Source organism: Sitodiplosis mosellana, unplaced genomic scaffold (genome assembly GCF_009176505.1).
Source record: "Sitodiplosis mosellana isolate CC-2019 unplaced genomic scaffold, AAFC_SMos_1.0 Smas_scaffold_6226, whole genome shotgun sequence".
In the NCBI taxonomy this organism is placed as follows: domain Eukaryota; kingdom Metazoa; phylum Arthropoda; class Insecta; order Diptera; family Cecidomyiidae; genus Sitodiplosis; species Sitodiplosis mosellana.
Genome location: NW_022601467.1, coordinates 22,230,050 through 22,253,642, shown reverse-complemented (window position 1 = coordinate 22,253,642; position 23,593 = coordinate 22,230,050). Strand labels below are relative to the sequence as shown.

Here is a 23,593-nt window from a genome sequence, read left to right as displayed (position 1 = left end):
TTTATCCCATTCGTATATGTCAACTATATTTGAATGTATTGGTTATGACACTTTAGTATAAAAGTAAACTCCATACTATTGTGTCTGCACATACTCACGTGCGCGTCAGTACGTGAAATTGCAAGTGTTTCAACGATATATGTATATATACTCACACAGGACTGGAAAAAAAAACACACGGAAAATAATAAATAGAAAATCTTTATTGGATTACCTAAGAATAACGACGATGAAGCAAGAAAAAAAAAATCAGCGAGAAGGAAAACGCTTAAATTTCTTTTCAGAACAGAATTTGGAGAGAGAGTGTTTTTGTTGTTGTTTTATTTTGTGCTTATTTCTTTACCGCAACAACCGTCGACCCGTCTGGATCAAATCGTGCTAAGCAGTACTCAGCAAAACAATACTATATTTGTTATATTGTCATATTAAATGTTAACACATGCTGTGTGCTCTTTATACTGATGTACTAATTTTATCTTTCTTTATTTTATCCGGTATGTGTTTTTCTCTAGATTATAAGGATATTTTAAAGTTTATTTTCCTAATCTGTTGATTTAATCAAACGCTTTTGGTTTTTCCATGTCGTTTTCGATCGATGTTGTTTTTTCTCGCCCTTACCAATGACAACTCCACCCTTAAAAAACTCCATTTCCTCCTGCAAATTTTAATCCCGAGTGGTTTTTCTGTTTCGATTTGTTTTTGTTTTTATTTTTACTTAACAAGATAAACTTTATTTTTGCGTTCTTCCCGACTCAATTGCAGCTTTTCCGCCAAACTCTTTCGTTCCTCTTTACTTTCCCAAGCAACTTTTTCCCCTTTATTTTTTTTCTTTTTTTCTTCTGTTGTCATTTAGCAATATCCTGCTTATGATTTTTGTCATTTCCAATGTCGAAACATCCAACTAATCTGTGTTCTTTTTTCTTCCTTTTTTCTTTTCTTCTTGTGCAAAGAAAAAAAAATATCGGAAGATGTCAATGTTTCTTTAATTTTAGATAAACGTTGTTCACGGTGTTGATGTGAATAATTGTTGGGATTTGAGAGTAACAAATTTCGACACACAAACGAAAAAATTATATGGAAATTTGTTGTTTTAAATCCGGTGGGAATCGGTACTTGGCGATATGACTGTACGCACCATATATAACATACGAACCAAACTAAAAATATTACTACAAAAATACAACTCGACGCAAACCACACAAAAAAAACGATCACATTTTTTTTGACAGATAAAAAAAATGAATGCAAGAAATATATACACAAACAGAAAAATAAATATCATCCATATATTAAAAACGGCGAATCGAGAACGAAGTGTGTAACTACACGCAGTTTCCGTAGACAAGCGGCCACAAGTTTGTTTGGCAATTTTCACTCGATCTTCCATTTCATATAATCTTTTCTCATACATTTTTCTCTGTTGGGTTTTCGATTATTTTTTTCTCTTAATTTCCATTTTAAGACACATTACATCAAACTTACGCAATTTTCCATCTCATTTGATCTCTCTCTCTCTCTCTCTCTTTCTCTTTTATATAAATATATCGATGTAAAAACTGTTCAACAAATACTGGGCGCTTGGCTTGCACGGAATTTCGCCAAAACTTCGTTCGTTGTTTGTTTTTTTTTCTTTCGAAGAGATTTTTGTTTATTTTGTTTCATACATATCGTTAGCTGAAAAAATAAGTTTTTTTTCTTCGTGTGGCGCATCAACTTTCTGATGCGTTCCAAATAAATGTTGTTGATGAGATATGAACCAAAGTTTACAAAAAAAGGGCAATTTTTTTTTTCAAAATGTTAGAGAAAACCACAAAAAATTAATGTAGACTCGAGACAAGAAATAATGATTGAAGAAAACAAAAACGAACAATCACAAAAAAAATGATGGAAAAGTTTATTGACTGATTTCCCTAAACCCACCTTCATGTTTCGATGCATAATGAATATTTGTTGTTGTTGTTTTATTTGGAATATTTTATATGTATATATTCTTTAATCCTCTTTTTTTGCCAATAAAAAAACGAAATAATAGCAAAACGGAGCTTACATGAAATTGAACATCCGCATATGGGCGCGCGCGCTCGCGTAACCATTAAATCTCGTTTATGTGTGCCTCGACTGCTTCAAAAGTCAAAGAAAACACACACACACACACACACACACATACACGAGAGAGTGAAAGATAGAAGTAAAGTAAAGAAATGAGCGGCGAATAGTAATGTATACGTGAAGAAATGAACAAGAAACTACCTCGTTATCCGTTTCACATGTAATTACCGTACCGACTTTTGTGTGTGTCATTAAATTTTTTATGCACACGTACGACCTCAAAAACGCAATGCTCAAAGAAATGAACCAATGATGAAATGTACGATTACAATCGACACGATGCGCGTATGCGACTATTTCGGGCCGTGTACTTGAGCGTCCCCGCGTGCGGTTGGAGCGCTCTTTTTTCCTTTAAAACCATATTATTGCTCAATTTCATGGCTATTATTTCAATTTATTGACTATACTCGCTTTTCACCTAATCAAATCTATGCTCTCTCTCGCACCTCAATTCGATATTTAGATCCATTCGAACACACACTTATATATAGTGTAGCTGTAAATTGATAGATGTATTCGCATGTAATGTATAGGTGTAGTTTTGTAGCTTTATCATATGATTGTTGTAAAGTAATGTTGTTATGTTGTCTGTCATTTTTCAAACAGTTCACCGTTTTATTTTGACTTTTATCCGACCAATGTACAAAACCGCACAATGTAACTCAATCGCATGTATTAGTGTAGACTGTAAACAATGTGCATAAATATCAAATCAGCTTCATTATCTATTATTATTTTGTATATACATATTACGTATCAATTGCAAGATCCGATTTTATATGTAAACGTCCTGACAGTTGACGTCTGTGGCATTATGACCAAATAAATGGAAGGAAAAAAACGAAAACACGACGAAGTTCTAGCGTTGCTTTCTTCACCGTCGATAAGAAGAATGTGAACTTTTCTGTAACGCATGCCACCATCGCCACCACTACTATCCGTTTGGCTGAAAAATGCCGTCACCGTTCCCTGTTTTTAATCAACAACAGCGAGTCATCTCAACGTCATAACTTGCCGAGCATGTGTTGTTGCTCGTAACAAATTGCGATTTTCCTTGTCATCCATCAAAAAGATAAATAGTTCTGCTCGATCGAATTTCCTGCACACAAAGTAAAATTGACAACCATACACTTTCTTCCCACTTTGAAACTTCAATATTGGCGTAAACTTTCGAATAAATTGCTACAAACACGCGCGCACGCACAAAATCTCCTTGGGTCGAAACCGGTGCGCACAATCCTTCTTCAAGCAACGCAAATATGCCTCCGAAAACTGTCAAATAATTGGTTATTTCAAAATCGACACTTTAACTGAAGCATTAATCAACGATATAATTGCATCAATGAATTGCATTATCCACACTTTAATGTTGAATCATCGTAGCTTTCTACTTCTCTATCGCGTAATGATATTACAGATCCGGCATTTCGAAAATGTATTTGAGTTTTTTATGTGACACACATTTTATGTTCATCATGTTTATTTAGCGTGCTTCACTCGTCGGACAAATGATGTACATCAAATGTGTATTCAAAGGTGTGCGCGTAATTTTGACTTCAGAAATCGTAGATAGTTTGACCTGCAGCTTTTTTCACAATTTGCTTAGCGAATCGACGGCTGCTACAAAACTGTCGTCACACCACCAAATTATTGTTCGATTTAACGATTTTTGGCGTACATATTTATACTATGTGCTGCAGCATGTAATCGCATTTGCGATTTCATCATTTTATAAGTTTTGCACCAAAAAAAAAACGTTTTCTCTTTTTTAGTCGTAATATTCTGGTCGATTCGAATTCATTGTCTTTCTTTTTGTAGTTGGTAATCAATGAAGTTTATGATTATCATTTGGAATGATAACAAAAAAAGGTATTTAGAGCATTTTAGCACATATACACACAAATTGAAATTTATTAGAGAATTCTCTTGATTTTGGGTTATTTTTCGCCCTTCCTGTCTGGAATGTAAACATTTATACATGGTATGAAGCAATTCCGGGGCATTTCGTGCGATAAATTTATCCCGGTGCCTAAGTGTAGGAGGGATGCCAAAATGATTTGCCATATTTATCGGATTATAATCCAAAATGCAGTCACATTTGCATGAGCATAGGCACACACACTTCTCGTCCGCAAATGCATAAAACGAGACAGGTACAAGGCATAACGAGCTTAGAATGTATCGCTTAATGTGTTTACGTGCAGTGCGATGTTCGTTCATGCCAATGTGGCAAATATCAAATTTGAATTTATCCGATTAATAGACCATTCTGGATGTTTAATGCATTTTATACACCCGATAAATTAATGCACAACCCAATTGCTGATAGTTTCATGCGCTTTTTTTTCTATTTATTTAATGAAACAACAACACATTGAATTTGATTGAACATTTTAAACACATTAAAACACACACATACACAAACACACACAATTTGCAATCGGCAAGCATCCACAATGCTGAACAATAGTCTCGACCATTTTGAATTCTTTGAATGAAAACTGAAAAAAAAACATTACACAAACTACACTTAGAGTATTGAGCTTAGAGTAAAAAATTGGTTGGAAATGGAAAAAAAATTCTTCATTCAAATTAAGAAAATTGATAAGAAAAAGAATTACCACTTAGTGCATTAATTGGTATTCATATTCGATTAGTAACAAACAAGAAAATAACAAAAAAAAATAGCTAACATTCTCAACAACACACGACACAAACACACGATTAACTCTTTTGCTTAAGTAATTTTCTAAGAACAACATTTCATTTTTTCATTCATTTTCACGATAATCTCTACATTTTTTGGTTCATTTTTGATTGATACACACATATTGGGGAAAATATTTTTTTTCTTTTTCAAAATCAATAGTTAGCGATTTTTTTCCTTAAAAGAATTCATTTTTTCTGCGCATTCGTGATAGTGAACCACCAATTTTTTGCAAATGAATTGTAAGAAGCACGTGTCGAAAGCGATCGAATGGATGCAATGCAATGCTCGTGCAATTGATAAGAAATTGCAATTCAATTGATATAAATTGGATCAACTAATCCAATGCAACGTGCACATCGCATACCAATCGATGCTTTCAACATTTGGTTTCACATTGGAACTTTTTTCCGCACTCTACTTTTTTGAATCCACTCCATAGAACAAGTTCTTTTTTTCTGATTGATCATAGTCGAAAGGATAAAAACCACCACTAATGCTTTTGATACGTATACTCTATCTGTCTGACCAATTTTCCTAGTTATGTTTTGTTTAAGTAACGAACACACGTAATTACATTATTAGTTTTAACCGCGATCATCCATTGTTGAGCTTTGAACGAAAGAAAAACGGTCAAACAGAAACAACATTTGTCAGTCGAAATGAAAATGAAAATGAACGCCCAAAAAAGGGAGAATTCACGATTACACAACGAATTCCAGACTAAATAGATTGTGTTTTGGTTACTGGAACAACTTGCAAGAGTGAGCGAGACCCGATCAAATGCTGAGGGGAAAATCTCACAAATGCGAACGGAGAAAACGTTTTTTACCTCATCACAGTAGAGGGTGATCGATGGCCTGTTTGGGCCAATCGTCATCACCCCGTATCGAGTCGTGGAGAAAACTGTTTTCGTTGTCGCACAGTTTCACATTTGTTGCACTTTTTTCTTTGAACATTTGATGATAGCTATTGAACAATCTGATTGAGTCGAATAAGATAAAGATACCATAAACCAATTTAAACCATAAAACCAACCATGAAAAACAAGAACAAAAACCGAAATGAACGAACACCCGACCAAAAAAAAAGCAAAAATAATTGATGGTTCAAATGTGGCCTTTTTCTTAAACTCTTCACATTCCAGATTATTGCTGTTATATCAATCCTCTTCATAGTTTTGTCGACAATAGCCTTAACCTTGAACACAATACCGGCACTGCAACCCGAACACAATCGCAATGGTACGCATAAAGGCAGTACGCAACAAGACAATCCTGAGCTGGCAATTGTTGAGGCCGTTTGTATATCGTGGTTCACACTTGAATATTTATTGCGATTTGGGGCGTCACCAGACAAGTGGAAATTCTTTAAAGGTGGATTGAACGTCATTGATCTGTTAGCCATACTTCCATATTTTGTATCTTTGTTCCTATTGGAAACGAACAAAAATACTACGGACCAGTTTCACGATGTGCGTAGGGTCGTGCAAGTATTTCGCATCATGCGTATCCTGCGAATCTTAAAGCTGGCGCGTCATTCAACTGGCTTACAATCATTAGGCTTTACATTACGAAATTCGTACAAAGAATTGGGACTGTTAATGTTGTTTCTGGCAATGGGTGTTCTAATATTTTCGTCACTCGCATATTTTGCTGAAAAAGACGAGGAAAACACCAAATTCATAAGTATCCCTGAAACGTTTTGGTGGGCGGGGATCACAATGACGGTATGAGTCCATTAAGCTCATTTTTAGCTTAAAATCAAATTTAATTTTGAATCAATTGTTCAACAACAACAACAACAACAACGGAAAAACCAAAAAGCCGACCGGAGGACTTTGGAGCAGCTTCTAAATGTTGATAAGAAAATTGAATTCAATGAATTTATCTCGCTTTTAATTGTTCGTAGGATTTCATTTGGATATGTGGCGCAATTCCAGAAGTGTCGCTTTCTTTTGAGTGTGCTCATCAATGCCTTCGTACTAAACTGTTAATTTTATGTAATGAATAGAAAATTGATAGTTTAGTGCGAAAGTATTGATGAGCACACTCAAAAGAGAGCGACACTTCTGGAATTGCGCTACATATCCAAATAAAATCCTACGAACAATTAACACTATGACTGTTCTTCATATTTGCAACATATTACTGTTCTTGGGGGACTCCAGGGCCCCCAAGATACTTCATATGAAATCTGGACTGTTATAAGAGATAACAAATTAGTGTCTGGAGCAAAGTTGTAATACTCGAGGTTTGCTATAATTTTGTTGCAACAAATATTGCTTATCTCTTATCAGTTCCGCGAAAAACGCGAAAAAACGCGAAAATCGCGAAATTTTCCCACCTCGTTTTAGTGAAGCCGATAAGAAGTAAGAGACTTGCCTCTTCGACAGAAATGTAGAGCAGGTCGAGTACTACAACTTTGCCACAGACACCAAGTCGTTATCTCTTATCAGTTTCGCGAAAAATGATTATCAAGAACTCGCGTTTTTCGCGTTTTTTCGCGTAACTGATAAGAGATAACGACTTGATGTCTATGGTGAAGTTGTAGTACTCAAGCTGCTCTACAACTTTGTCGAAGATACCAAGTCGTTATCTTTTATCAGTTTCGCGGAATACGCGAGAAACCGCAGAAAACCGCGAAAAAACGCGTTTTTTCCTTATCATTTTTCACGAAACTGATAAGAGATAACCAGATGGTGTCTGAAGCAAAGTTGTAGCTCTGGTCGAGGACTATAATTTGGCACAGATCCCACGTCGTTATCTCGTATCAGTTACGCGAAAAAATGATAAGAAAACATTCGCGTTTTTCACGGTTTTCTGCGGTTTTTCGAATATTCCGCGAAACTGATAAGAGATAACGAGATGGTGTCTATACCAAACTTGTAAAGCAGCTTAAGTACTACAACTTCGCTACAGCATCAAGTCGTTATCTCTTATCAGTTACGTGAAAAGCCGCGAAAACCGTGAAAAACGCGAATTTTTTCTTATCATTTTTTGGCGTAACTGATAAAAGATAACGACTTGGTGTCTGTAGTGAAGTTGTAGCAATTGACCAGAACTACAACTTTGCCATAGACACTATTTCTCTATCTCTTATCAGTTTTGCGGAATACGCAAGAAACCGCAGAAAACCGTGAAAAACGCGATTTTTTTCTTATCATTTTTTCGCGTAACTGATAAGAGATAACGACTTGGTGTCAAAGTAAAGTTGTAGTACTCGACCAGAGCTACAACTTTGCCATAGACACCATCTCGTTATCTCTTATCAGTTCCTTGAAAAATGAGAAACTATGAATTTGCGTTTTTCACGTTTTCGCGGCTTTTCGCGTAACTGATAAGAGATATCGACTTGATGTCTACGGCGAAGTTGTAGTACATAAACTAGTCTACAACACTGCTACAGACACCAAGTCGATATCTCTTATTATAGTCCAGTTATAATATAAAATATTCATGGGGCCCTGGAGTCCCCCAAGAACAACAGCGTAACATGTTTTGCGGCAGGCTGTATTTTACACATACTCACACATATGCATATGTTTTTTTTTCATTCGTGTAGAGAAATGTTCAATCTATACAATGAGACTTAACTCCGGTTGGTTTATATACTGTTTAGTACTTTTATTCAACTTTAAAGTTCGCTGGGGGCCCTGGGTGCCCCAAGAACAATCATAGTGTTAAAAGCGAGATAAATTCATTGAATTCAATTTTCTTACCAATATTTAGAAGCTGCTCCAAAGTGCGCCGGTCGGACTTTTGGTTCTTGTTGAGTTATTGATTCAAAATTAAATTTAAATAAATAATTTTTACTGACTGTGGTAATAAACGAAAACAACTTTTTTAAAACTCAAAATCGTCGAAAAACTTAAAAACGTTGGCTTTAAAACACCGAAATCGGTCGTATAAATCGGTCGCAGACTGTGGGCTATGGTGATATTGTCCCAACCACCCCATTGGGCAAATTGATTGGTTCGGTGTGTTGTATTTGTGGCGTACTTGTAATTGCCTTGCCCATTCCAATTATTGTAAATAATTTTGCCGAGTTCTACAAGGTACTGATATATTCGAAAATCTCTTTTTTTTCAAACTTTCTTCTTTCACTACACTTCTTTTGTTTCTTATCATTTTTTCCTTATTCTTTTCTTGTTTTCATTCGATTTACTATCTTACAAATTTTCGAAACAAAATCAAAAAAATGAACTTTCCTCACTGAATTTTGTTCAAAATCACATCAACACCTGCATAGAATCAAATGCGTCGTGAAAAAGCACTGAAACGCCGTGAGGCGTTAGATCGAGCCAAACGAGAAGGCAGCATTGTATCATTCCACCACATCAATTTACGGGACGCGTTCGCCAAAAGTATGGACTTAATTGATGTGATCGTAGACACAGGTGAGCCAAACAAATCAATACCAAATCTAATTAACTATTGAAAAAATAACAAATCAATTTGGATTTCGGTTTTTGATTTGTCCGGAATCGAAATCCCACGGCGAAAATATAGAAATTGTTGACAAATCATTCAAGTCAAAGCAATCTTCAGTTTTCCATTTCATTCTAACTCGTAAAACTTCAGATTGCTTCGTCTGATTCCTATTTCGTTTTATTTTATTATTTTGCATGTTTAAGTTGCGTTTCAGCCACCGAAACTCATATGAACCATAGAATTTTTTTCTGGACAGTAAAAATCATTCAATTGCAAATGGAATTGTTTCACCGGTTGTGATAGCACGATGCACAGCCATTTTGAACGAAATTTCAGAAGGAAAAAAATTGCATTGTTCATATCCTCTTTATGTTGAAGTTATTAGGTCGTGAAATCAATTCGTAATTCAATTTGCATTAGTTTCCAAATGAAAAGTGTCGAGTATTTGAAGTATTAGTTGAGTTCTCGCATTAAAAAAAATGAATTATCAACAGTGATGAAAATTGCATGAATTTTCCGTTCTTATTTTCGTTTGATTTTTCGTTTATCGTTTCGTATCTCGTTTAAACTTTGTCTCCGCTTTTCGGATGAGCAATTAATGTGTCGGTTTTAGATTATTGCACACACACACACATAAATGTTTGTTAGCTTCTCCGTGTGAGAAAGCCATTGTTTTTCAAAACGCCTATCTCATACACACACACACACTCTCTGTCTCTCTATTTTCCCACATTATTATATTAGTCTCTCTCTCTCTCCCGGTCTAAGTATTCTCTAGCTCTCTGTCTGTGTTTGTTCATGTTGAATCTTTCTTTTTATCGTTTTTGTAAAATGTATTTAATATTATCCACTGGATCCAGTATACAACCACACTTACCAACACACAAAATATACCGAAAATTCCATTCGTTTCGTATGTCTAACGGAAAACCTAAACCCCAAAACGACGTCGAAATGGCGTTTTTATTAAAATACCGTCTTGGATGTCGGTGCAAGTCAGAGAGAGAGAGAGAGAGAGAGATAGTGCAGTCTTTTTCAGAAACAGCACTCGATATAACCCATGTATGTATACATTCAAATGGATATTTGTGGGGAAATTGAAGATCTCCGTTGGGTCAAATTTTCCACACGGTGACACTATGTCCCAACGATGCATATACGAACGAAGAGATTACAATTTATTAACGTGAATTACATGCATAGTTTAATTAGTTTTTCCCAACAACGTCGACGACGACAACGACAACGACAACGAAAGAACATCAGGTTCTAGTGAAGAATCGTGCTTTTTGACAGATGTACTAAATTGAATTTTCTATGTCGCCATCTGTTGTTGGTGATAGAAATATCTTATCACATGGTTCTGATAAAGATTTTATTTATTGTTTATACAATTTTCAAATATTTGAGCTCATTTTTACGGATTTGAAAATTGTCGTTCCGAGACGATACAACCAAATTGATCGTTGCACATTCTTATGTAACAAACGGCATGACAATTTTCAAATGTTATGATTTCGAAAGTGAATGTCATGTTAGTTTTCCTCAATAAAAATTAAAATATTAAAATATTGACTGTTTTTGAATGTTTGCTATGAATAGGTCATTTTCAGAGCGTAAAATTTGACAGATACCATTGCTGACGTTAAAAGGGTGCGTTCAGTGTCGGTATTGAGCAATGAAATGTACTAAACACGTGATTGTGTATTACAATTATGAATAGTATTTAAAAAAATTCACTTTGTTTTGAAAATGTGGGAAATCAATGTCAACAAAGAGACAAAAGAATGATTTGCCATTTATTATTTTGTATTGGTGTTTTTTTTAGATAATATTCGGCTTTTTTAAAAACAAAGTTACAACACTTGAAATTGGTCGTGCCGTGTTTTAAACTTGATGATGATAATTTTTTTCACTCTTATGTGTGTTTATGAATTGGGTTTATGAATGAAAAAGTAATTTTATATAAAATTGGAAAAACAATAAATAAAATCTTCATCAGAACCATGTGATAAGATATTAGTATCACCAAACAGATGGCGACATAGAAAACATTCAAGTACATCTGTCAAAAAGCACGAAAATACCTGATGTTCTTTTGCTCTTTGACTTTGTGCCGTCGTGTGTTGAACGAAAATGCATCGCATTGCTTCAACATATCGCAGCAAAAAAAATCCCCCCTTCATGCGATATTCATCTCGTTCGCTTCAAGGAATGCTATCGCGTTGATCGTTTAGATAGAAATTTGTTGAGCCGGGAACATCGTCCATAATAAATAAACGGGAAATAAATTAACCCAGATAATAATAATAATGGAGAGAGACTGAATGGGAGGGAAAATGCATACAACATTTTTGATTGCCAGCAAATTTTGTTAACAACCGTTTAACCCTACTTGCATATTCTCTCAACCAGTGTTTCAGTTTATTTTATTTTCCCTTCCGGTTCTCTTTCCTTTCTATAGAGACAAATTTCATGGGATTTCAGCAAGTTTAATTTGCCCATAGTCTGTTACCATTAGAACTGAACGCTTTTTTTTCCTACACCGATTTTTGTTTATCTCTTTGTTTATGTAAATAAGATGTTGTAAGGGAAAAATTCGTTCGACGAAACATGACACAAAAAAAAATTGCCTACCTTGTTAAATATTGAATATACTCGTATTTATGCTAAATACGTGGAAAGAATACAATTCGATTAAAAAAAACAAAAGCTTTTTTTTTTGTTCCGTTCAAATAAATTATGAGGCCAATCAACATTTCAACTGTTAATTTGACTCTTTTTCGTTTTTCTTCTTTTTTCTCTCTCTTGATTGAATATCTCTTCCAGACGAAGAAGAGGATGATACCTAATGAGAATATAATATTGAATAATAAAATCGATTCGAAATACCAGAGCACACTCTGTGAACTTGCACATGCACACGCACACACAAACACACACATGAATTCGCAAAAATGCACGCGCACTCATGCAACTACAGACACACACACACACACACACACACTCTCACACACACAGAAAAAAAGAAACAAACACGCGCACGCAATACCACGTTTTCAGTCTGTCTCTATCTCTCTGTTGAGCTATCGGTAGTACTAGTACACGCAACACAAATACACAAATACACAAATTAATATTCGTTGACACCAAATACCTAGGCACCCATGCTGAACGCGATAATTAGTCGGATTAAATTTTGGAGTATACAATGAAAAACATAAATAAAATTGAAAATCAAAGGGGATAGTATATACCTAGGTATAATGAATAGAGTAAGAGAGTTGCAGCGAAAATAAATTGTCCAGCATTTTTGCTCACCACTCCATCTCATTTGGGAAAATGATGTGGAATTCGTTGGAGCAAAATGAATGACACCAAAAACCACTGTTTGCAAATTAGATTTAAATGCGCTTAACACTCAAATGATTCACTGAGAATAAAAGTAACTTATTAAATGTTCGCCAGTTTGTTCGGCGACTTTTGTGTTGCGGTTAGACTGGCGAATATTTAATAAGTTACTTTTATTCTCAGTGAATCAAATGGCACACAAAATACTGAAAAAAGATACGTTTTTCTCTCATCTTTCTCAGGAAGTAGATTTTTTCTTTCTTTTTTTTAGGTGAATTTTTTGTTTTGCAAATATTTTCTTTCAACCAATCGAGTAGAATAACTTCCCAGTAGATTCTATTAAATGCAAAAAAGGAATGCTATGTCAATTGTACTGAGTTGTGTAGCTTTAAGCTAGAAAATATATTTATTAAGTACACAACGTCACTTGAGTGTTAATGAATGTCGGTACTGGAGGAAATATTTTCGCTGCATCTCAATATAATTTATTGATTTATTCAAAACGAAAAAAACACATACAAATACACGAGGAAAAGCGTTTTTGATATAAGAGACATTTTATTTTAGAACCAAACACCAATACAAACATTTACCTTAAATTCATTAGTTGTTAAGCAGTTAAATTCATACTACACAAAAGCGTCCATAGATTTAGTCAATAAATTTTTCGCTGAAACGTTCTAACATAAAATTTATGTTATTCGATTTCGAAACGGTACAATGTTTACCGTGCGCTTTTTCTCTCCCTCTTTTTCTCGCTCCGCACTCGTTTGCTCACTCTGTCTGTCTATCTTTCTATCGGAATTGCCGGAGTTGGGAAATTTGCATTATTTATTGAGATTATTGTTGTTTGAATTGGAAATAATTATGATCGCAGATAAGTATCAGTCTCAATTATCTATTCACAAACAAAACACGTATACGTACAATATATAAATTAGTATATAAATATTTAGAGAGAGAGAGAGAGAGAGAGAGAGAGAGAGAGAGAGAGTTCCAGAATTAAATTGAATATGTATTGTGTAGGGGATATTTGTGTCCATGGAATTTTTAGGTTAACCACACATACCCTTAAGCACAACCGCAAACACTTTGATACCAAGCTTAGGCAAAACCACATCCATACACATTTACGAAACAACTCTGTTTTCAGTTCACTTAACACTCCGGAAAAATGTAATTTGTAAATTTCAAACGGCCGTTTCGACAAGTAGTGAAAACTATATGAAAAACTTTTAACCATACACGCAATCACAATATACAATCAATTTACAATTATGCACACTCACACACATACACACACACACACACACACGTACACATTTGGAAAACAGCAAACAAAAAACTAAGAATTAAAATAACAGGAATTAAAAGAAGAAAGAACATACAATTAAAAACTAAAGTGAAAAAAAATCAAATTACAAAAGTTTTTGGAAGCGTCTGGAAGAAATATACAAAGTTCTAGTGAAAAGCTTTTAACAAGTATTTAATTTAATTACATAATCGAATATATAGTTTTACCTTTTCTACCTCAAGAATTCGTCGTTCGCGCCTCGCGCGATATAAATTGAACATTAGACGGCTTCCATAAAAATAAATAACCTGAGCATTGCCTTCGAATAAATAACACTTGAAGACAATATGGATTACATCGAGAAAAATGCTAATGATTTTTTAATTTATTGCTTAATCCTACGCTAAACACACAGCGATGATAAGCCCTGATAGATGGGGCGAGCACTTGCTCGCGCAAAATTCAATTAAAATTCACACAAAACTTAGTGAAGCATGAGGAATTTCTAGCACATGCAAATAAAACGTGAGCCAAACCAAGATATCACCCAAGATATATCCTTCGGGCTGCAATTCAATCTACTCCCTTTTTTCGGTGTAAAATCTCTCTCTCTCTCTCTCTCTCTCTCTCTCTCTCTAACACACACACACACTCGAGAAATCGATCCAATTTGAGTAGTTGTTGTTGCTCCATCTTTTTATTGCAGCATACTCTTGCTGTGCGGAAATATACTAGCTTTCACTATTACCTTGACAATTCTTGGACTTTTCCAGTAGATTCTCATCCGCATAAACATACATGGGTGCTGCATGTACTCTATTCTCTCCCTCTCTTTCTCGTGTTTTCTCGCTCTGCATTTGTTGGTTTCGGGTCGAGTGTGTATGCACTCGGCAACCCAGATCAAGAGCGAGAGAGAGAGAGAGAGAGAGAGAGAGAGAGAGAACGAGACTGTGGCGAATCAACCGAATAAAGGAGAAGGATGTTGTATATCATAAAAAAACACTGTGAAATAACTGTTACCGCTGCAGGTACATTCCCATGGTAAACAAATGTGCATATTTCGCATTCGAAATGTTATGCAATAAATTAAGCATTACGTCACAGTGGAGCTTGTTGTAATCACTGACCATAAGCCATACATACTCGCCAAACCAAAACATATAGGAGTGTAAGTTGAAAAAAAAAGAATACCTTCGCAACACAAAATCGCTCCAATCAAATGAAACGAACAAAGGAGCTACGCTACCTCTGTCTCTTGAAACCATCCCCAATCACAGCAATACATTTCACAAAATGCGAAAATTTCTACGAATGTACTCCATCAGATACAACTCATCCAAACACATCAAAACGAGTACATGGCTCAAGAGCGAAAGTCTCTCTCATTCAATCACACCCGTTCACTTCTTTATCTCGTCCGTTCGTTCGTTTGTTCGATGGTTTTTTTCTCTCTGTGATTTGATCGTAAATCGTAATGCCTTTCTTAGGTCAAGCTCATTTATTTCCATTTGAATTGTTTTCCCTTTCTTCTTGTGTGCCGTTCCGATTTAATTTTCCTCACATTGTTATTCTTTCTGCTGCGAGACACTTTCGCATGGCAAAATGTGCACACACATAGAACGATTCCTCATCTATCTCATCGCATTTTGAATGCTGTCTCTACACTTCGAAAGCACTTTGTTCAACTTCACAGCGAAAAGTTTTGTAAGCAAACGCAAACCATCCAATTGATATGTGATTTTCGTAAAGAACTTCACATGATAGCCAAACAAATCACTGCTCAGAATGCATTTTTCCTTCGCTGTTCTTCTCAATATTATATCATTCCAACAATTTTCAAATAATAGTAGTAATAATATAAGATATTGGGGCAAGAAATTTACATTGCCATTTCGTTGGGAAGCCAAAATGTTCGACACAGACCGCGAAAGTCGATTGTCACACACGTTTCATTTTTTTTTTCGTTTTCTGTCAAATGATAATATTAAGTTTTGATTGTTTTTTTCCATTCAATCTAAATTTTCCATTAAAATAGATGATACGAATGCAAAATAGTTTTGAAATAATTGACTTATTCAAGCAACGATTAACTAAAACGATTAGAGTTTTAGCAATCCCATTTCAAATTATTCAAATGAACAAAAAATAAAATCAACATCATAATTATAATAATAATTATTATAATAAAATAGATAGCATTTTGACGATTTCTTTATTTATTTGAAACAAAAAAATAAACGGCAATGTAAACACAGTTTCTATTGACCTAGATATGCTATGTTAAATAGAGCCATCATTTCTAGAATGACATCATTTAGATGTGTAGACAAGTGACACGGAAATTAAAACTTAAATTTAACTATATTAAAGAAAAATGATACCCAAATGGTGTAATTAACCTTAACAAGGATCACTTTTAAAAGACATTCAATGAATCCTCTGATAATAGTCCAAATTGATAATAATTAATTAATTAATTAATTAATTTAATAGAAGATAATAAATAGAGAAAAAAAATACCAATAAAAAACCAACCAACCAAAAAAAATACACCCAACACGATGGTCGAATGTTTCTCTTCTTAAAACCCACTTCTCTCTTTCCACACCATTCTATTCAATTCCAACAGGTGACAAAAGCGACATTGATGGTATCGAAACACCGTCCACTTCTCTAATTAAAGCGCTGCCCGACACACTCGATACGCGAACACCGCTCACATCACGTCGACGCCTATTATCGTCTCGCATTAGCGAAATCAATAAAGAATTTTTAATCGATAACAACGACGACGACGACGATGATGATGCTAACGATACTTGACCCACTACTCGCATTTTGCGCATCGAATTAGTGGAGCAACTGTGCCGCATACACACACACATAGACACATTCTCTCTTTACCTAAATATTATCATTACGTAACCCATTTAACGGTTGTTTCTTTTTTGAAATACTCAAAACTCAATTTATACGCCATATTCAACTATCCAATTTTGTTTTATTCGAAACAAACAAATGAGAACGCTACAAAACAAAATATGATGACAAGCTCAATTAATTTCTATGCATACAATACGAAATAAACTTACACATGCTTCTATCAAACAATCAAATACATTTAGATATTGGTACGTTGTCAATTGAAAAAAATACATGAATGAAACACCAGTCTAAACATATATATATATATATTTAGAATTAATCAATGTGCACCATAATGTAACTTTCGGCCGAATGTTTCAAGGCAACAACTGTTGATTGACCACCTTAGCCGCTGATGCTGCATCCAATCTTGATGCCGTTGTCTTGGCAATCAACATGCTCTCGCTTATCTCCTAAGTGTTATATCGCAACGAACTAAATATTTCTTTCTTCGAAATGAAATAAAGTAACAAGAAAATCACGCTCAGATATGTATACCATATAACAAAATAAGGGACATTTATTGCACATCCTCATGTTCAAATATTGAATTTTTTGTACCCCATCAAAAATTGTTTTCAGGCTAATTACAAAATAAGCTCTCTCATACCGCACAACGATAAATTGAGTCAAAAGACCGAATATATGCTTCTTGTCATACCACATGACAAAAAAACCACTTAGATTTTAAAGAAGACCCTGTTGATGTAAATAGAAACAAAAGCAAAATGTCATTTCATTTGACGGTTGTCGTCAGAGCACATATTTTCCCAATCTCCAACTACTACTATCGAACACATTCCGACAAGCGAACTCAGTTTTAGCTCAATCTAAAGCTTAACAGTTTCATTGAAATTCGCTTTTTTTGTTTACATTTCAAATGTATATTTGCTCAATTTCCCTTCGAATCACCATAAGCCATTGCATTTCAACTCGTTCCTTTCGCCTAAAAAAAGGAACGATGGAAAAATACAGAAAGCAAGCAACCACCACATCAAAAATACTCTAAATCGAAATTGTTCGGTTCATTTGGCGATCACTCACAAACTTTTCGAATTGTGTTCATTTTAAAATGGTTAGCTGGAAACAAACTTTATTCCCGAATTTGAATGGGAAAAAAAGGAAGTGAAATAGTACTTGCTCTTATTATAAACGTATCGATGGAATCAAGCGAAAGGGAAACATGAGAGAAAAGCCTATTTTGTTTTGTAGTTGTGCACTTAGTGGAGGAAATCCAAAATAAAAAGAGTTTATTTTGATAGCAGTCGCGGAAAAAGAAATGCAACAAAAAATATGGCAAACGACAAACAAGTTTTGAGCTATTCCAAAAAAAATATTGTTTCTTTAAGAAATGTGTATGAGCTCTTGGCTTTACTTAGTTTCATTAATGTTTTACCTTAAAATTAATCGGACACAAAATGAATTGTAACATTGAAAATAATGGAAAAAAAACCGCCTTATCTCTCTTTAGTTTGAAGCCGCACCCGAAATCCATGTGATAGAACAATTGAAATCTGCCACTTATTTTTCCACTGCGCATTGGAATAAACTTGCGATAGTTTAGCGGATAGAATACAGTAGTTGTTTTTGTTTTAGTTTATACAAAAAAAACGGATAAAACGTGAAAAGAAATAAACAAATCGATTTCGTATATAGTGCCTTAAGATTGACAACAACAACAACAACCAAAAAAAAACACGTACGGTGATCAAGTGGTCACCATTTAGAGAAATTCATTTCAAGAAAAAAGAATCGGTTCTAAATTCGTCTGAAAAAATGGCGATTTGTGAAGCGGCATGCATATAGTCGTACACACTGAATAGTGGATCATTTCCATTCAATTGGTTTCATTGGTGGCAACAAACCGCAGCATTTGAATTCTCATGAAACAACCCGTTTGAATTCCATATGCCCATACCTTTCCATATCCATCCACCCCATATCCATATCCATTCTGTACGCTCATACCGAATTGAATCTATTATTTGGATGAGTGAAACGTTGTTTCAATTTCCTTCATGTGGCCTTCTTCCTTTTTGGCATCCCGCAAATTGGTGACACATTTCGGTTTGATGTAATCGCGATCGAGCGGGCGAGAGAGAGAGAGAGAGAGAGAGAGGATGAGGAGGAGGAGGAGGAGGAGGAGGAGGAGGAGAAGGTGGTGAAAGAGATAGAGCTGTCGATTCAAACGTATATTTCAATTTCCTTAAACCATTCATCCGCTTCGAAATGAATTCTCTCTTACGTTATAGATATCCCGTGTGAAAAAGAAATGACTGACTGACTATAACTTCAGTTGACTTTAGTTGATTGAATTTATATTTTTGTTCTAAGAAAATCACTTGGTCCCAAATGAAGCAACTTAGATTGACTTGTAAGTTCAAATGATTTCAGTTAACTATGATAGACTTACACTACACTTTGTACTGAAATGTCAATCAAAGTAAGTCATTTTTGTCCCAAATTAGTTAACTGACTGGTCAGTTACTATTTTTTCACACGGGATACCGTATTTCCTCTCTCCCTCTCTCTTTTTCGCCCTAGCTATCTCACTTTGTCTGCCTTTTGTTTGTCCCCCCTTTTCAGTGGCAATCGAGCAAAATTTTCGCGCAACTTTCATTTGTGTTGGAATTTTCCAAAGATAAAAAAAACTCTAATGTCCTCCTCGATAAATCAAATCAACACACATACACACGCTTCCAAAACACATGCACATTAACAACAACAACAACAACAACAACACTAACCACAATACACAACCACGAATCGGTTTCCATTACCAATTTGATTAGAGAAAAATAAAGAATACATGTAAATTTCCGTTCCTTTATCATTATTCTGATTGTGGAATTTGTTGGAATTATTTTGATTGTATAGACTTGTGTATATGTATAAATGTTATGTTTCCATTTTCCTGTATACGTTTTCGTTTCGAATTTAAATCTACGTGTTTCTATATATATTTCTCTTTATCTATTTTGTTGTTATCAGTACTCGTTTGAATCTATAACTTGTCTTTGTTTTAACATGAGCATCTACTCTTCAAAAGTCGCTTTTATTTGACGAAATTTTCGGATCTATTGTACTTCATTGTGTCCGAGATAAAAAGTCTGTCAAAGAAATGCAGCAACATTAATGATTCACTCGAACAATGTGTCTTCCCCAATTATACTCAACATCCATTCTCGAATATATCTCGATACAGCCAGCCACACTAGATGAAAGCTCTTCGAGAAAAAAAGTTGCACTGGCATTCAGTTGTTCAGTTCTTCAGTGCTTATCGGAAATTTTAAAAGTTTGCTACTCGTGTCTCGTTCAAAACTTAGTCGAACGACCGAGAAAAATATGAAAATCGAATTCTTTCAATTTAATTTTCCATTCAAGAAATTGTCGGACGAAATTATTCCATTCGATCACATGTTCTATCATTCTATTCGATCGATATTCGCATTCAATCACATTCAACGTATTTACGAAAAAACTTGATTTTAATCATTTCGGTTCGTTACAAAGTGAAGAGAATCGCATACACACAAAATAAATCGGTTTATTTTTGTGTGATGATGATGATGATGTTTGTAAAATTTCTTCCATCCAAAAGAACAATGAAATGAGAAAATTGCATTTTCTGGCGCAATTCCATTTTGTTTATTTCTTTTTATCCGTGTTAAATTTAGTTGAAAATTGAATATTATATATATAAATAATGTAATAGGCACATCCCCATGCTTTTGTCGGGATAACGAGATGAAAAAAAAATATGCCCGAATTGATGGTAGTAGATAGAAGAAACCAAATAATCAACTGGATGAAAAAGAAATAATTACGCATGTTTAATCAACCCTATTTTAAATCTGATCGATTTTATTCTTGTCATTTTCTTTCGATTGAACATTATTGGATTGGGAACATTAGTCTCTCGTTCACTTTATGTGTGCGCTCTATGCGTTCATCATGTTTTGTTTATAATTTCGTGTATGTTCTAGCCAACACACTTTTAGATAGATGATATAACTCTATTCAATTTCAATGGAATATTTGCACCGCAATAAATCCGTTCTCAAAGCGTGATTATTTTCTTTCTCACACTCAATCATTCTCTAAGTTTATCTTAATATCTAAAACGAAAAATTTAACTGAAATTCTATGCTGATCAAAGATTGTTACAAAAATCATTTAAAAAAAAAACGAATTAATAATTAACACAACAACAACCACATTTTCAATGAAATAAGTCAATTTTTATATGTGTAGAAGGCAAAACTAAAATAGAACGAAACAAAACAATACGAAAAAAACATTGAATTCAATTTAATAATCTGTATACTCTCTCCTTCGTTAATAATCAATGGAATCAATGAAAAAGGTTAATGAATAAAGAGCAAATTCACAATCAATCACAGCATTTTGTACAGCGAATCATTTTCATTTTCAGTTTGAATTGATTTATTCACAGCAAACTTGTTGAAAATCTATGAAAAACAATGACATGTCTTTTGTTTGGGCACCACTATTTTATCCTTAAAATTTTTCGATTTCGTTTATACTTTTGATACTTCAACAAACAAAAAAACACTTTCATTTCGTTTTATTTATCTCTTTCGAATCCATACACTTGAACACCAAATAACAAAAACAAATCTCTATGTTTTTTTGATTGACTATTATTGATCCAATTCCTTTTTTGTTGTTTATATTTTTCTGATCGATATGTCCTAGTGAATTGCATATTTCTGTGCACAGAGTGTATTTAATATTTAACTAGTGAATGTATGTTGTGTGTTTCCTTTCATTTTCGTTTATGATCAAAATTCTACTTTTTCCCGGTTCTCGATACGTATATTCGTTTTTTTTGACACCACTTTTTTTCTGTTCACTTTGAGAAAAATAAACAAATGACTTTAGAAAAAAAAGATGCGGTTTTCTTTGGCCAATGTCCAACAATTTTTAGACTCGTTTCGTGTGTGCCATTACAAAGTAATATAACTGCACTGAGAGAAACAAATATAGCCGGTTTGACAAGTATATAGACCATATTTGGTTTTGGTTTTCTTACTTCATTTTTGTTTGTATTTGTGCCCCTGTATTCGTTTTGTATTCGTATTGTAATATTTAATCAAAAACTATGTGCAAACAGAGATTTTGTTTAGAAGTTCGTTTTTCTGCCAAAAAAAAGGAAATGAAAAAAAATATCGTTGTTTGTAAAGAGAGTAAGACAGTACAACTTATGGAAACTTTAGAAATAAAAGTTGCGTGCTATAATGAATTTATCCTAGCAAAGGCTCAGTCAGCCAACCAGTCGCACATAGGACACACTAAGTGCAGCGCAGCAGCATGATGCATTCAATTTCGTTCACGTAATAGTAAAAGAGAACACATATAACAAATATTCGTCTAGAAATGTCCCCAAACCCGTATTGCATACACAGAGACATTGTATAACACATAAAAAATAACGATAAATGCCAAAAAAAATATTCATAATAGTTTTTGTGTGAATGTGTCTTCAAAATTGTTTCTTGTAAGTTATTATCGCAGTTGTTTAGACACGTTTTTTTCTTCTTCTGTTTGATGGTTTTTGTTTAGCTTCAACTGTTTTGTTTTTCGTATACACCTCAGTATGTGTGTGTGTGTATAGTAGGGTGTTTTCGGTATTAAATAAACAGAAAATGGTAGTTTTAGTTTGATAGAGCAGAGAATTTGGAATCGATTTCATATATTTTTGTTCGGAATCAGTCCAAGATGCCACTTCCCACAAGCAAAACAAATGTTCGTCGAATTTTGAGGTTATATCACTATTCGCTGAAACTAATCTGATATTTTCCACTTTTTTCGATTCAATCTCACTGCCAGAGATGAATTCTCAATGCAAATATTTATTTTCACGTAATTTTCATTGGAGAAAGTGGCCAAATAGTGGAAAATTCACACAAATTGTATTGCCTCTTTGACCGGTTCTTCAATCATAGAAAAAACGCCGACAAATTAATTTTTTTCACAAAAATTCATTCAATGGGCTTGAAATAGACGATAAATTATCTAAATCATCTAAAATATCCAATCGAACAAAACCAGGAAGGCCAAATTGCAGCAAAACCAAAACGTAAACAAAAACGAGCTATCATTATGAAATTTGGGCTTAGTTTGATGTTTGACAAGACCAAAATACATCTGCGCGAATCACTGTGCGCGAATTGACTGTGATTCATTCGCACAAGTGCATTGGTAGCCCTTCAAAATTTCAAAGAAGCCCAGATTTCATGATGACAGCTCGTTTTTGTTTACGTTTTGGCTTTGCTGCAATTTGGCCTTCCTGGTTTTGTTCGATTGGATATTTTAGTGGATTTAGATAATTTATCGTCTATTTCAAACCCATTGAATGAATTTCTGTGAAAAAAATTAGTTTGTCGGCGTTTTTTCTATGATTGAAGAACCGGTCAAAGAGGCAATACAATTTGTGTGAATTTTCCACTATTTGGCCACTTTTTCCAATGAAAATTACGTGAAAATAAATATTTGCATTGAGAATTCATCTCTGGCAGTGAGATTGAATCGAAAAAAGTGGAAAATATCAGATTAGTTTCAGCGAATAGTGATATAACCTCAAAATTCGACGAACATTTGTTTTGCTTGTGGGAAGTGGCATCTTGGACTGATTCCGAACAAAAATATATGAAATCGATTCCAAATTCTCTGCTCTATCAAACTAAAACTACCATTTTCTGTTTATTTAATACCGAAAACACCCTAGTGTATAGGTTAGACGGGTGGTAA

General features: G+C 34.3%; 1 protein-coding gene across 12 annotated transcripts in view; it reads left to right on the top strand.

Annotated features, from left to right (window-relative positions):
• Positions 1–23,593, top strand: part of LOC129578379 (potassium voltage-gated channel subfamily B member 2) — a 93,784-nt gene that overhangs the window by 56,777 nt on the left and 13,414 nt on the right. For all 12 annotated transcript variants that reach the window (XM_055466860.1, XM_055466856.1, XM_055466852.1 and 9 more), the window contains 3 exons: positions 5,964–6,545; positions 8,739–8,873; positions 9,068–9,215. In XM_055466860.1, coding sequence (XP_055322835.1) covers positions 5,964–6,545; positions 8,739–8,873; positions 9,068–9,215 — 865 coding nt within the window. The remainder of the gene's footprint in view (positions 1–5,963; positions 6,546–8,738; positions 8,874–9,067; positions 9,216–23,593) is intronic.